This window comes from Copadichromis virginalis, linkage group LG6 (assembly GCF_057382275.1).
Source record: "Copadichromis virginalis isolate Kocher_CV1m ecotype Utaka linkage group LG6, C_Virginalis_male_GT1.1, whole genome shotgun sequence".
Classification (NCBI taxonomy): Eukaryota; Metazoa; Chordata; class Actinopteri; order Cichliformes; family Cichlidae; genus Copadichromis; species Copadichromis virginalis.
Window position 1 is genome coordinate 29,745,589 of NC_140623.1, and position 13,446 is coordinate 29,759,034.

Sequence of the window (13,446 nt, forward strand, 5' to 3'; positions counted from 1 at the left end):
TGGAATACATAATACTTGCCTAAAGACATGAACCGCACTATAAAGTTTGATGGCAGATGTATCTGAGAGCTCATAAACCAACATCTGTTGGTTTCTTGTTTCTCTGTGGTTCGTCACATGGTCCATTTAATGGCTGACTGGTTACAGCTCCATCCAGCTGCAACCAGCAGCTTTTTTCTGCAGCTGTTGATGACAGCTGTCTGAAATAAGCTCGTAAGACCAGACTAATATTTTTTTTGTGTGGATGAAACTTCTTCCAATGAGTTCCTACCTCCACCAGAAGCAGGACTCGCCATAGACGCTTCGCCCTCCTCTCCTGAGACTCCTTTGGTGGGGCTGGTAACCCCGGCTTTGCTGCCCTCCTGCGGTGGGATGATGAATGTCGTGGAGCCAGTGGGCGTCGGGGTCGGCGTTGCAGTATCCGTGGCATCCGCGTTGTTCACGTGGCTGTCGTCCTCTGGGGTCAGACCGTTGTCTGTCTCCCAGCTGTCGCTCTCGTCCTCCCACTCCTCGGTCGACAGAACGCTGCTCGTTTCTTCCACCGAGTCGTAGTCCGTCTCCTCGATCTCCGATTCCACGTTGTAGAGGTGCTGCAAGAGCGATCGGGGGTCAGAAACAAACGTTTCACCTGCGATTACGCAGACATCACAATGAGCTTCAATTGCTTACCTGTGGCAGGACAATGGTCCTCGAATTGTCTGCCCACACCACCTCTACTTTGCTGCTTACATCCACCCTGTACACCTGACCGACTGACGTCTGAAAGGAGGCAAATATAGGGACGATTATCAGCAACAATACAATATGAAGACTAAGAGGGACAAAAGTGCAGCAGCTAGTGTGTGAAGTACTGCCTAAAAAGCCTTTTTAGGATTTGGTATTGACTTTTCCCCACGGAGAGGTGCAAAAGAAGCAAACTGTTTCGAGGCTGGGAATCAGTAGAGGTTCACTCCATGTAAAAATCACCCAAATCTGAAAAGAAATTTCCACCTGACCTCCTCAGAATCAGCCGTTACGATTTTTCTGTATAACAACTTGATGAATGAAGCCCTGAAGGCCCTCAACTTACAAAGAAGGTGGGCTTAACATGTGGACTTGATTTGTCTGGATTTGAGTTCTCATAACCTTTACAGTCCAGGAGAAAGACACGCGTCATTTTCATGACTCTTAAAAAAAACAAAACAAAACTGAGTGTTTCGTGTGTTGGGCGGTCGGTCGCATCACTTTACCTCATTTTCACAGTCGTTCTGTCCGTTTTCCGAGTTCCATATTCTGATGACGATGTCGGTCGTGCGGAAGTGAAAGTCCGGATGATCAGCGATGTCGTAGACACTGACATCCTCCTCCAAACCGATGACCTAAACAACACAGAAACAAACGTTTATGGCCTGTTTCTCCTCGTACCTCTGTCGCCCACAAACATTCAAACATTAAAGCTTGTGATTTTCACAAGCTTTAAATCACAATCGCTGTTTTTCCTCCTGACTGACCTCCACGTCGTCACTGGTGGAGTTCAGTTTGATCCATTTCACCACACACGTTCTGCCTTTGTGATCGCCAGACTGGATCATGCCGTACACCCCGGGGTCCTGCAGCGCTTGGGCTGAGGTGAGCACACATGCATAGCTTAGAGATCAAAGTAAACTCTGTAAAACACAAATATCTGTACTTTTTGGATTCCCGTTTTAAAGAATATTATGATGTGAAGTTAACCTCTATGGATTCTACATAAAAACATTTTCATTTGCCGAATGGCACTACCGTACATGGCTGTAACATCACCATTGTGATGTAAATCCCGGTGTATTCAGTCCATTTTACAGAGACGCTTTGGCACAGTTACAGAAAATGACCTACATACTGCAGGTACTAAGTGGCAGAGAGGCCCATACACAAAAATACCCACCAATCTGAGATCAAATCTGAGATAAAAGCTTTTCCTTACGTCGTTTATCTACTACAAAGTCGCCGGGGCAAAACTCGTGGCTGTCCAGGTGCTGGATGGGGTAGAGGTCGTTCGATCGGATCCCCTTCTCCACCCGGCCGTCCTTCCACATCACATCAGCCGTGGTATTCGTGGATACGACTTCCACTGCCACTCTGCAAAAAAAAAAAAAAAAAAAAAAAAAAAAAAAGAAGAAGAAAAAGACAGCAGAGACCTCAATCTTCTCTCCGATTTCTCAGTTTTCCTCAGATGACTTTTATCCTGCTTCACTGCCATCCGTCTGGTCCTGCTGCATCCATTGTGATAACAGTGTGCAGTACAAAAGTGGAACACTCTTACACTTAACCTCAAATGCAGCGTGTGAGCAGAGTATGAGTGTGTCTGTGTGGTTGAGGAAATGACACCATTACTGAAAGACTTGACGAATCGAGTCGCAAACCCTTAGACAAATGAGAGCTGGATGGACAGACATGCAGTCAAAGCGAGAGATGGCAGGTCTTTCCGAGAAAGCAGCTGCAAATTTAACAGGAACAGGTGTCATTCCCACGTCTCTTACAGACAACTCTAAAAACATAAACAGTGGACTGCTAACTCTGGTGACAAACAGAAGAAACTAGATGGAATTTACTCTCGTGTGCCGGCGTTTGTGATTTTAACCCACCGGTCTCCGGGCTTGAATTCGCGGGAGAACTTTGTCCTCTTCTTCTTGTGCTTCCTCTTCAGGTTGCGGATGGAGAGCGGGATGCTCTTCTTGCGGTTGGTTCCCAGACCGCCGCTCTGAGAGGAGGCTGTGGAGCTCGCTGATGACGTTAAAGAGCTGCAGCGAGGGAAACAAGTTCTTTATGCAAATGCAATTTTCTGTGTATTAAGCATGCAAAAACTCATTTTTCCCCTCAGTCAGGCTGTGCAGTATTAGGTTTACTGAGTGATGTCTTTGGTCTGAACTGTAATAAAATGATGAGAAACAAAGTGGGTCCAGTGTTGAACAATAAATTTATGCGCTCAACACATACAGGAAACATTTTAGACACAACTGTGCAACAGATCTGCAATAAATCCCACATTTATGAAGCTTTTAAGCTCCACGTGATGTTGAAGTCACATTTAGAGCAGTTTTTCCTGCTCAAATTTCCACTTTGGACTGTTTACTCACACGCGCATACAGCACTTTATTTTGTGCACTCTAAGCATTTAGTCTTCATGTCCATGACCAATTTAGAGTCACCAATTAACCCAACATGCATGTCCTGGGACCGTCTTTGGTTCGAGACACGATGATTCAGCTGAACTGTTACTTTCTCTAAACCAGGCTTTAGTCTCTCTGGTTTCCAACAAAACACATTTACATCCCTTTCAGTTTAATATAATACCGAGTTAAAATGTGTAGAGCTGTCCGATATCTCACTTTCCCCAGAATCTCACACTTACGCTGTGTTTTCATATCTTTGTGGGGACATAATTGACATAATGCTTTTTCTAGCCACTTAGCCTAAACCTACCCATAACCTTATTGCAACCCTGACACTGAAACCACATTTTGAGTCTCAAAATGCCTTCAAACTCGTGGGACCTGGATTTTGTCCCCATAAGGGCTGTTGGTCCCACAAGCATAGTAAACTTACAATTTTTGGTCCCCACAAAGATATGTAAACACACACACACACACACACACACGACTGATTTTAATTAACAAGCAGCTCAGCTGTATTAATGATGTACACTGAACCTAAACATCTGCCGGGCATCTCAGCTGATTAATTACAATAAGCAGAATAATTAGCAGCAACTCTGACATAACAGAAAGCTGACTTTTTATTTCCTAATGCAAAAAAACCCCCTCTGTAACCTCTGTAATCTAACTGAACCACTCACGAGGATCATCACAAATATATATTAAAAGCGTTTCCTACTGTCAACCTAATTCTCCTCCATTTAGTTTTAGACCAAAATGGTAAGCCCTCACTTATGTTTTCAAAAAAAAAAATTAAATATCACACGAATTAACTATGAATTTTAAAATTATTTACATCTACAAAGAAGCGGTTTGTATAGATGTTTGTTTTAAAAGCACAGAAATAAAAGATGAAAAAAAAAAAAAAAAGACATCGTTGAGATTCTACCAAACCATAACACAGAATTCATTCAAACATGCCTTACATTATAAATGATACTTTTCTTATTATTAAAGGAAACTGACAAGGATTGTGTCAAGTTTTTAATTTCTTAAATTTGAATAAAAATGACTCAAAGCTATAATAAATTATATTAGAGCATTTTAGAATTGCTTATAGATAAATTAGACAGCATAAATGTTTTTGTAAAGGGTAATAACTAGGACCCTGACCTGGTGTCGTCGGTTTCCTCTGCAGCCTCGTCATCAGCGTCCTGCTCGCCGTGTTCAGCCGAGGCGTCGTTCTGCGAGTCCGGAGCGTTCTGAACGGGAACCGCGGGACCGTTGTTGTTGTTGGGATGATTCGAGTCGGTCTGTTCAGATCTGTGCTCGCCTACAGGGAGAAACAAAGTAAAAAAATAAATAAATTTAAAAAAGGATTATTTACATTCATCCAGTCAAAAGGAAAAATCATCAAAATTCTATTTGAGAAAGAATTTAATTAGCAACAAAGAAGTTATGGTTCTGTAAACCAGGTGAGGCTCTATAGTACAAAACCTGGTTATTTATATACGCTAGAATTGTATATAAGAGCCACTGGAAATAAACAATATAAGGAGGTGGGGAGATTATAGACTCAAGAATATTCTCCTTAAAAAAATGTTTTTTTAAATTAAAAGGGACTGAATCCTTCCACCTCTTAAAGTTCTCTGAATCTGATCTCTTTTTGATACATGCTGTATTACTGGGTGTGTGTTTTATGATCTTCTGGATGTTTTGGCACCTTGTAATTCGGCGTTCTCTGTCTTCTTCCCAGAATCCTTCTTGAACATCCTTTTCAACTGCGCACACGCACACACACACACACACACACACAAGCAGTGAGATAGAGCAAAGGCTTGAAGATGATCAAAGAGTGTTTTTAGGTGCTATCAGTCCTTCTAACACTGAGTGTTAACAAACATTCGAGAGCAACACTCTGAAAATACACCAGCATCAGAGATCGTCCCCGCTCTTGTGTAAAGCAGCTGGTTTAAGGTGCTAATGTGCTCCTCTGGGGAAAAAAATAGCTCTTTACAGAAGGAAACAACCAATTAAGAACACATGAAAAGACCAGTGCAAGTTTATCCACACCTTTCTGGCAACAGGGTCTTCAGGCAAAACAGGGGCGCCCTCAGGTCCATCACAGGTGATGCGTGTGGCATCACCTTTGGCCGGGAATACGTAGAGGGCCCTCTCTCCCAGCTGCCTCTGGGTGTGGTCGTAGTAGCCCAGACGCCTCACCCTAAATCCAAACGGGAGAATGACTTTAACTTAAAATCTAAACGATATCAATACACGATGCAAACTGCACCCAATAAGCAACGGTAACAAGAGCAGCTTGTGTACGGAGGCAGACGTAGCTGCAGTGGGCACGTGTGGATGAGTCACTGCACTGACCTGCAGAGGTTTTCCTGTGTGATGGTGGAGGCAGGCGGATAAACGCTGTCAGAACCTTTGGGCGAGTAGCTCTTGGTGATCCACGTCACTTTCAGCTCCACCACCTTCACCTGAAGGAAGCAAGATGACATCCAAGTGAGTGTTTACATTCATGAAGAAGTACATTTACACATAGACTCCAATTCATTAAAAACAACTGAACGTGTTAATTAAAAGAATATTGTTCCATCTGCCTGAATTCATCTCTCGAGTGATCGCTAGCTTTCGCTGTAAAAGTAAATAAACATTTTAATTACAAAAAAATCCCCAAAAGGCTTAAATTAAGATAAATAATTCACTTAATGGTTTTACTGTTTCTTCCCATTTTTTTAGAAAGGGCCCCAGGTGGTCCAACAGCTGTTGGTGTGATTAAAATCAAAGAGCATTTTCTTATTTTATACAGAAGGGAAGAATTCAAAATGTTCATCCAAAGATTTTAATTTAAATTCAGTCGCTTATTATTCAAAGGAGAAAAGTTTCAAGGCATAACAAACTTATATAATAACCAACGAACCCTAAACGAGTTGCTTTCCATCTCACATAATGTGGCTGCTGCATAAAAGAAAAGATTGCGTACCTCTTCTACCACCACCCTGAACTTGCACTTCCTGCTGAGCACAGGTTTGACCCCTGACAGCCACTGGACATTGGAGAAAACTTTGGCGGGACCAATCAGGACCTGTCCCGGGTAAAAGCCGTACGCCTCGTCAAAGAACAGACCCTGGATCCCAAAAACAACAAGAACGTCACAAAACCAAGAAGTGAGAGCGCAACATAACAAAGATACAAGAACATGTATGAAGCTTCATCAATGTAACTTTTATTAAACACACAATGCCAAGTACATTTTTAATTTGTTTTTCTTGAAGCTGCACAAAACCGTGAGGAAAGAAAAAAAGTCAGCAATGGGATGAATGATCTATACTTCATAATGATGCTCATCAGGGAAAGACTAAAACTTTGGGCCTCTGAAAGCGCAGACCCTCTCATCCTCATCATCTTTCCTGGAAATGCCAGCATTAGTACAGTGGGGCAAAAAAGTATTTAGTCAGCCACCGATTGTGCAAGTTCCCCCACCTAAAATGATGACAGAGGTCAGTAATTTGCACCAGAGGTACACTTCAACTGTGAGAGACAGAATGTGAAAAAAAAATCCATGAATCCACATGGTAGGATTTGTAAAGAATTTATTCGTAAATCAGGGTGGAAAATAAGTATTTGGTCAATAACAAAAATACAACTCAGTACTTTGTAACATAACCTTTGTTGGCAATAACAGAGGTCAAACGTTTACTATAGGTCTTTACCAGGTTTGCACACACAGTAGCTGGTATTTTGGCCCATTCCTCCATGCAGATCTTCTCGAGAGCAGTGATGTTTTGGGGCTGTCGCCGAGCACCACGGACTTTCAACTCCCGCCACAGATTTTCTATGGGGTTGAGGTCTGGAGACTGGCTAGGCCACTCCAGGACTTTCAAATGCTTCTTACGGAGCCACTCCTTTGTTGCCCGGGCGGTGTGTTTTGGATCATTGTCATGTTGAAAGACCCAGCCTCGTTTCATCTTCAAAGTTCTCACTGATGGAAGGAGGTTTTGGCTCAAAATCTCACGATACATGGCCCCATTCATTCTGTCCTTAACACGGATCAGTCATCCTGTCCCCCTGGCAGAAAAACAGCCCCATAGCATGATGTTTCCACCCCCATGCTTCACAGTAGGTATGGTGTTCTTGGGATGCAACTCAGTATTCTTCCTCCTCCAAACACGACGAGTTGAGTTTATACCAAAAAGTTCTACTTTGGTTTCATCTGACCACATGACATTCTCCCAATCCTCTGCTGTATCATCCATGTGCTCTCTGGCAAACTTCAGACGGGCCTGGACATGCACTGGCTTCAGCAGCGGAGCACGTCTGGCACTGCGGGATTTGATTCCCTGCCGTTGTAGTGTGTTACTGATGGTGACCTTTGTTACTTTGGTCCCAGCTCTCTGCAGGTCATTCACCAGGTCCCCCCGTGTGGTTCTGGGATCTTTGCTCACCGTTCTCATGATCATTTTGACCCCACGGGATGAGATCTTGCGTGGAGCCCCAGATCGAGGGAGATTATCAGTGGTCTTGTATGTCTTCCATTTTCTGATGATTGCTCCTACAGTTGATTTTTTCACACCAAGCTGCTTGCCTATTGTAGATTCACTCTTCCCAGTCTGGTGCAGGTCTACAATACTTTTCCCGGTGTCCTTCGAAAGCTCTTTGGTCTTGGCCATGGCGGAGTTTGGAGTCTGACTGTTTGAGGCTGTGGACAGGTGTCTTTTATACAGATGATGAGTTCAAACAGGTGCCATTCATACAGGTAACGAGTGGGGGACAGAAAAGCTTCTTACAGAAGACGTTACAGGTCTGTGAGAGCCAGAGGTTTTCCTTGTTTGAGGTGACCAAATACTTATTTTCCACCCTAATTTACGAATAAATTCTTTACAAATCCTACCATGTGGATTCATGGATTTTGTTTTTCACATTCTGTCTCTCACAGTTGAAGTGTACCTCTGGTGCAAATTACTGACCTCTGTCATCATTTTAAGTGGGGGAACTTGCACAATCGGTGGCTGACTAAATACTTTTTTGCCCCACTGTATGTGCTGCTTTTATGTGTGCTTCTTTTATCTCAAACATAACCCTCCACAGAGCGGTTTGGACCTGCGGCACCTTCGTGTCAGGGTAAGCCCGGGATTAAATCTGAAGTTATCTACTAAGCCTAAAATTCTGCTCCATAGTACAGGCTCCTGGACACCTGAAGCTGAGGACTGATCCTCAAATAACAGCGAGCACCAGAAGAAATAAAATACAAAGACGGGAGCAGCACGAGTGGAGAGGGACAGCATTATCAGAGCATGTTCAAACTTAATTTTAACAATTTCACACACACAAAAAAAAAAAAAAAAGGTGAACAGACAGCTGTCACTTAAATTTCAGCCTCTGTGGGGGCTATGACCTCTGAGCAGCAGCCGGGACAACACACGAACAAAGCGAATGTACCTGAAGTGACAGATCAGAGCCGGTGGCTACGTACCGAATCACTGACGTGTGGACAGACATCATAAAGCTTGGCACCGTCTTCCACGCTCATGGAGCACCTGGAGGGAGCGAGACGAGACATTCACTGGATGTGGCACCGATCGACGTACGTTCACGCGATCCAACAGACCGTCACATGGTCACAGTACACACTGCCTGCACACGCACGCTTTACCTGGCTCCATTGGACAGCTTGAGGATGATGTGATTGGTCAGGTCGTACACTTTCCCCAGCCAGAAGTCGTAGGCGATGTAGTCGCCGTACATGAAAGACTGAAAGCAACAACAGCAGGAGCACATCAGCTTCACACACTTAAGAGAAACTGAATATAGTAAATGTATCTAAAATCCAACAATATGAGGACAACTTTGGATAACAACATCCAATTACATCATTTTGTGTCCATCGTTTACTCAAACGTAACAAAAGGTGCATTTAATCCTCTTAATGACTGATGCCAGAAATGATCTTTAGAGTAGTTTCCATCCACATTTGTTGATATTCATCTGGGTTTTCCTGCACATACAAACATTTGTCTTCCACCAAAGATGTTCTGGCCTTTCAATAAAGGAAAAATCACTTTTAAAATGTGCTTTCAATCCCTTTAAATTTCCTTAGGGTTTAATTTACTCAACAATTACTCATAAAAACAAGAAAAACATTCTTTTAAATCAATGAAAACCTCTGGGCAGCTGTGGCATAAACCTTACATTGGTTAGTGGTCTTATAAGCTTGAAAAACACTGTATATTTGGACCAATCAGAGTTAAATGTATGGTCACCCCCTCAAAGGCACAGTTTGAGGTAACGAAATCTGATTTAAATGTCAAAGTATTAGAATTTATTTCTGCACTTCAGTGCTTAAATTTCTGCAATGTGCACAACAAACGTGCGCGGACGGTGACCTTTTTAAGAAGATCGCCTCGTTAGCACTTGTTGTGGGAAGTGAGTGACTCTCTGCTGTCCCTGTGAAGTGCAGCTGACAGGACAGCAGTGATTATGTTACTGAAATCAGCTGTAAGGTTTGTAGACGAATCCAACAGTCGGTAAAACAGCTACAGGAGTGCTGTGCACCGCATTTGATCTCAGAAAAGGAAATAAAGACTAAACCCATGCAGTGCTGTGAAAGCATCTGTGTGTGAGAGCAAAGGCTAGTTAGCAGCTATGAGCCAGACTCACACTGTGAGTTCCAGCTTTGCGTTTTCCATTCAGTTTAACATCAGTTTGTTTCCAGAGCTGGTTTGCTCCTGTCGGCCTGTTTAAAAATGTTTCCTTTTAATGCCGTTTCTATTCATGTGTGTGTTTTCTTATTAATACGTTACAGGTCCTATTAGGAAGATGCTTAGAACAGCAGAGATACTGGAGAGATACTCCACTCTAAGAAGGTCAAATGTCAAACTTTTGCACCACTGTTTCCATCAGGTCGGACGTGTGGATGAATCTGACTGAAGACTAAAACTAAACACACTTCCTGCATTTTTATTATAAAAAGATTTGTAGGTGCATAAAATGCTTTTATTATTAATAATAATAATAATAATAATAATAATAATAATAATAATAATAGCACACACATACCGGTTAGTGTGAAAAAGAGCTTTTTTCTTACTCCTCAAATGCGGCTGATGTAAAACACATTTAAGGTGGTCGTGCATGCTTTATATCTTTATGTGTTACATAATTCAAAGGTGTGTAAACATCACGCGAGAGGTCTCAAACAGGACTTTTATTTCACTGGTCTCAGCATTTCCACTTTCACTGTTTCTCCCAGCTAACTGGGATTAGTCAAACCTGGTAAGTATCGTTTCTGAAAGTAATTATTTTTAGTTTGTTATAGGCTTGCTTAAGAGCCTAACACAGCAGAGGCAAGTATAAAGTGCAGAAAAGCCAAAATGCAATGTCCCCATATGAAGCTACAGAGTCTCTAGAGGTCAATTTAGGAAAGTTGTTCTGACCAGGACCACCTTCCCTGTTATTAGAAGCCTTTGCTTGCAGTAAGAAAAGCAGTTAACTTGAGTAAAGTATAGATTATTTATATAGGACTGTTTAAGGCAAGAACGTGTCACTGAGTGCTTAAGTTGAATTCTCCTCACGTCAAACATCCACAAACGTTAAAAGAAAGCAAAGCAGAGAAACTAATTTAGCTTAAAGCAAAGCAGGGCAGAGGTTCTCACGCTGAACTGAATCTTAGTAAATTTGGTCTTTCGGCTCATCTTCTTACCCAGATGTGCTGCAGGTCTTTGCTGTTGACTGGATACAGAACGCAGTTGGTTCCAACTAATTTCACTGCACACTCGATGTTCATGTTGGTCACGGAGCCACACTGGTTATCCTGAAACACAACAGAGACGCACATCAGCCTGTTAGCACCTCAGACCTTTTAGGAGTTTTTTGCATGCACAAGACCTCGCACTGTGAAGAAAACCTCAGAGCTTAATGTTTCATTTGTATTCAGACTGCGTGTTACACGAGGTAAGAGTCTCCTTTCAGTCCTCTACACGAGCAGACCTGCAGTAATATTCGAGTCATGCCTGATGCAGCAAATGAAACAGAGTGATGAACAGTGACGTGACTGTCAGAGGGAAAACGAGAGAGCGGCGCAGACAGAGAGAAGGTGAAAGAGTTCCAAACAGGCGGAGGGCCGCACTCACATTAGAGTTGTTTCTTCGCACGAAGTCTCTGATGACGATCGATCGATCTTCAAGTTTTAACTGCAAGAGAAAGAGCAAACGGTTTGAGAAAATGGTGGCTAACGCAGCTGAGTGACTTCATGGTTAAGACATCTCAATGCTCACAGAAGCTGCTGAGTGTGTGACACTGAAATTGGATCATCATCTTCTTATAATAACCCTTACAGCAGAGGAGAACGCTGCACATCAATAACTCTAATGGAGCCTGGACACAGAGCTGGAAATTAACCAGCAATGAAATCTATTCGCACTCGGATCATAAGAGCGCTACTTATGCAATTTGTCACACGGGCATCCCGTCCTCACCCACACGACCACTCGGCAGAGCTGCAACGCCCTCTGAGAGCAGATAAACGACTCTGCTGTCCAAACAAAGAGACGCATTTCACTGAGCCGGCCAGCAGGAGTGTTTATTCAGCACCGGACGAGTCAGCAAACACAATTTCACTTTCAATTGCTAATCAAAACACTGAAATAAAAGAATACAGATCCAGTAAAACTGAAATGGTTTGTGGATAGTCTGAGGGGCGGACAAAGTCACAGCTTGCAGCGATCGGAGAGGGCAGAAAATAGAAGCTGTTGGACTAAACTTGGCATCGGATCAACTCTCAGAGGGAAACATTGTTCCTGTGAACTGAATTCTGCTGTGTCACGCCATGCCTGTGCGCAGGAATCCAGACTGAAAACAGGCCTGCAGTAAATTAATTAAAAAACTAAACAAAAACATGCCTGCTGTAATGAACAATGGCTGAGCAGCAGCTATAGAGAGTTTCAATGCTTTTTGGATGCCAACACACAGATGGTTTATAATTAATGCTTAGAGAACAACATTAAAAAACGATCAGCAGGTAAACGGCATAAAACGCACTCCTCATGTTCTACCAGGAGTGTGAGCTCCCCGTTATCAGACTGATTTACAGCCCGCGTCCAAATTCAGTTTCCATGATAGATATACACCTTCTCTGTTCACACATGGGTTTTTCTTTAGAGAGGATACGTTTTAAAACGTTTTTAAAAATCCATTAACTGCTGGCCTGATCTCCAAATATGACTAGATCATGTACACAAACTACATAAAGGATGTCAAATTAATTTGACATCATGGGCAACATGAGCTGAAGTGGCCTGGACTACTGAAGACTGCCCTTTCTGCCCATGTAAAGAAGTTTTGCTGCGTATTTAACCCCTGAGATGTCTTAATGATGTCTTCATTTCAACTGTACATCGCAGTTTTTCTCCTTGATAAAGGAATAGACCCTGCCCTTTACTGTGGATTTTATTTCACTTATATGGATATCTTGGTTTCTCCTTTAAAAAAAACAAACAAAAATTCACCTTTAAACCACAGCATGCATGACTTCATGGGTGCATACATGAAACAGATGAAACACCAGTGAACAGCTAGTTTAGTTCAAGGTCATACAGGGAGTGCAGAATTATTAGGCAAATGAGTATTTTGTCCACATGTTATATTTTGTCCTTCTTGTTATATGTAAAATTGTATTTATTTAAATTTTTACTTTTTAATTATTTTACTTGCATTTTTAATCACTTTTATATTTAAATATATTTAAATGTTCATTTGCTATTTATCTAGGGATTGAGAGTAACGCAATTTCTATTCTCTGTATGTCCTGTACATGTGGCAGAATCGACAATAAAGTTGACTTTGACTTTTGACTTTGACTTTGACTTGACATCATCCTCTTCATGCATGTTGTCTTACTCCAAGCTGTGTAGCTCGAAAGCCTACTACCAATTAAGCATATTAGGTGATGTGCATCTCTGTAATGAGAAGGGGTGTGGTCTAATGACATCAACACCCTATATCAGGTGTGCATAATTATTAGGCAACGTCCTTTCCTTTGGCAAAATGGGTCAAAAGAAGGACTTGACAGGCTCAGAAAAGTCAAAAATAGTGAGATATCTTGCAGAGGGATGCAGCAGTCTCAAAATTGCAAAGCTTCTGAAGCGTGATCATCGAACAATCAAGCGTTTCATTCAAAATAGTCAACAGGGTCGCAAGAAGCGTGTGGAAAAACCAAGGCGCAAAATAACTGCCCATGAACTGAGAAAAGTCAAGCGTGCAGCTGCCAAGATGCCACTTGCCACCAGTTTGGCCATATTTCAGAGCTGCAACATCACTGGAG

At 42.4% G+C, this 13,446-nt stretch overlaps 1 protein-coding gene across 1 annotated transcript in view; it reads right to left on the reverse strand.

Annotated features, from left to right (window-relative positions):
* Positions 1 to 13,446, reverse strand: part of ube2o (ubiquitin-conjugating enzyme E2O) — a 44,358-nt gene that overhangs the window by 6,970 nt on the left and 23,942 nt on the right. Inside the window, exons 2-16 of the mRNA XM_085459769.1 lie at positions 11,258 to 11,317; positions 10,828 to 10,938; positions 8,782 to 8,879; positions 8,602 to 8,665; positions 6,112 to 6,255; positions 5,496 to 5,605; positions 5,190 to 5,340; positions 4,840 to 4,897; positions 4,290 to 4,449; positions 2,607 to 2,762; positions 1,946 to 2,100; positions 1,491 to 1,603; positions 1,230 to 1,358; positions 670 to 759; positions 272 to 590 (exon numbers count right to left, since the gene is read on the reverse strand). Coding sequence (XP_085315895.1) covers positions 272 to 590; positions 670 to 759; positions 1,230 to 1,358; positions 1,491 to 1,603; positions 1,946 to 2,100; positions 2,607 to 2,762; positions 4,290 to 4,449; positions 4,840 to 4,897; positions 5,190 to 5,340; positions 5,496 to 5,605; positions 6,112 to 6,255; positions 8,602 to 8,665; positions 8,782 to 8,879; positions 10,828 to 10,938; positions 11,258 to 11,317 — 1,918 coding nt within the window. The remainder of the gene's footprint in view (positions 1 to 271; positions 591 to 669; positions 760 to 1,229; positions 1,359 to 1,490; positions 1,604 to 1,945; positions 2,101 to 2,606; positions 2,763 to 4,289; positions 4,450 to 4,839; positions 4,898 to 5,189; positions 5,341 to 5,495; positions 5,606 to 6,111; positions 6,256 to 8,601; positions 8,666 to 8,781; positions 8,880 to 10,827; positions 10,939 to 11,257; positions 11,318 to 13,446) is intronic.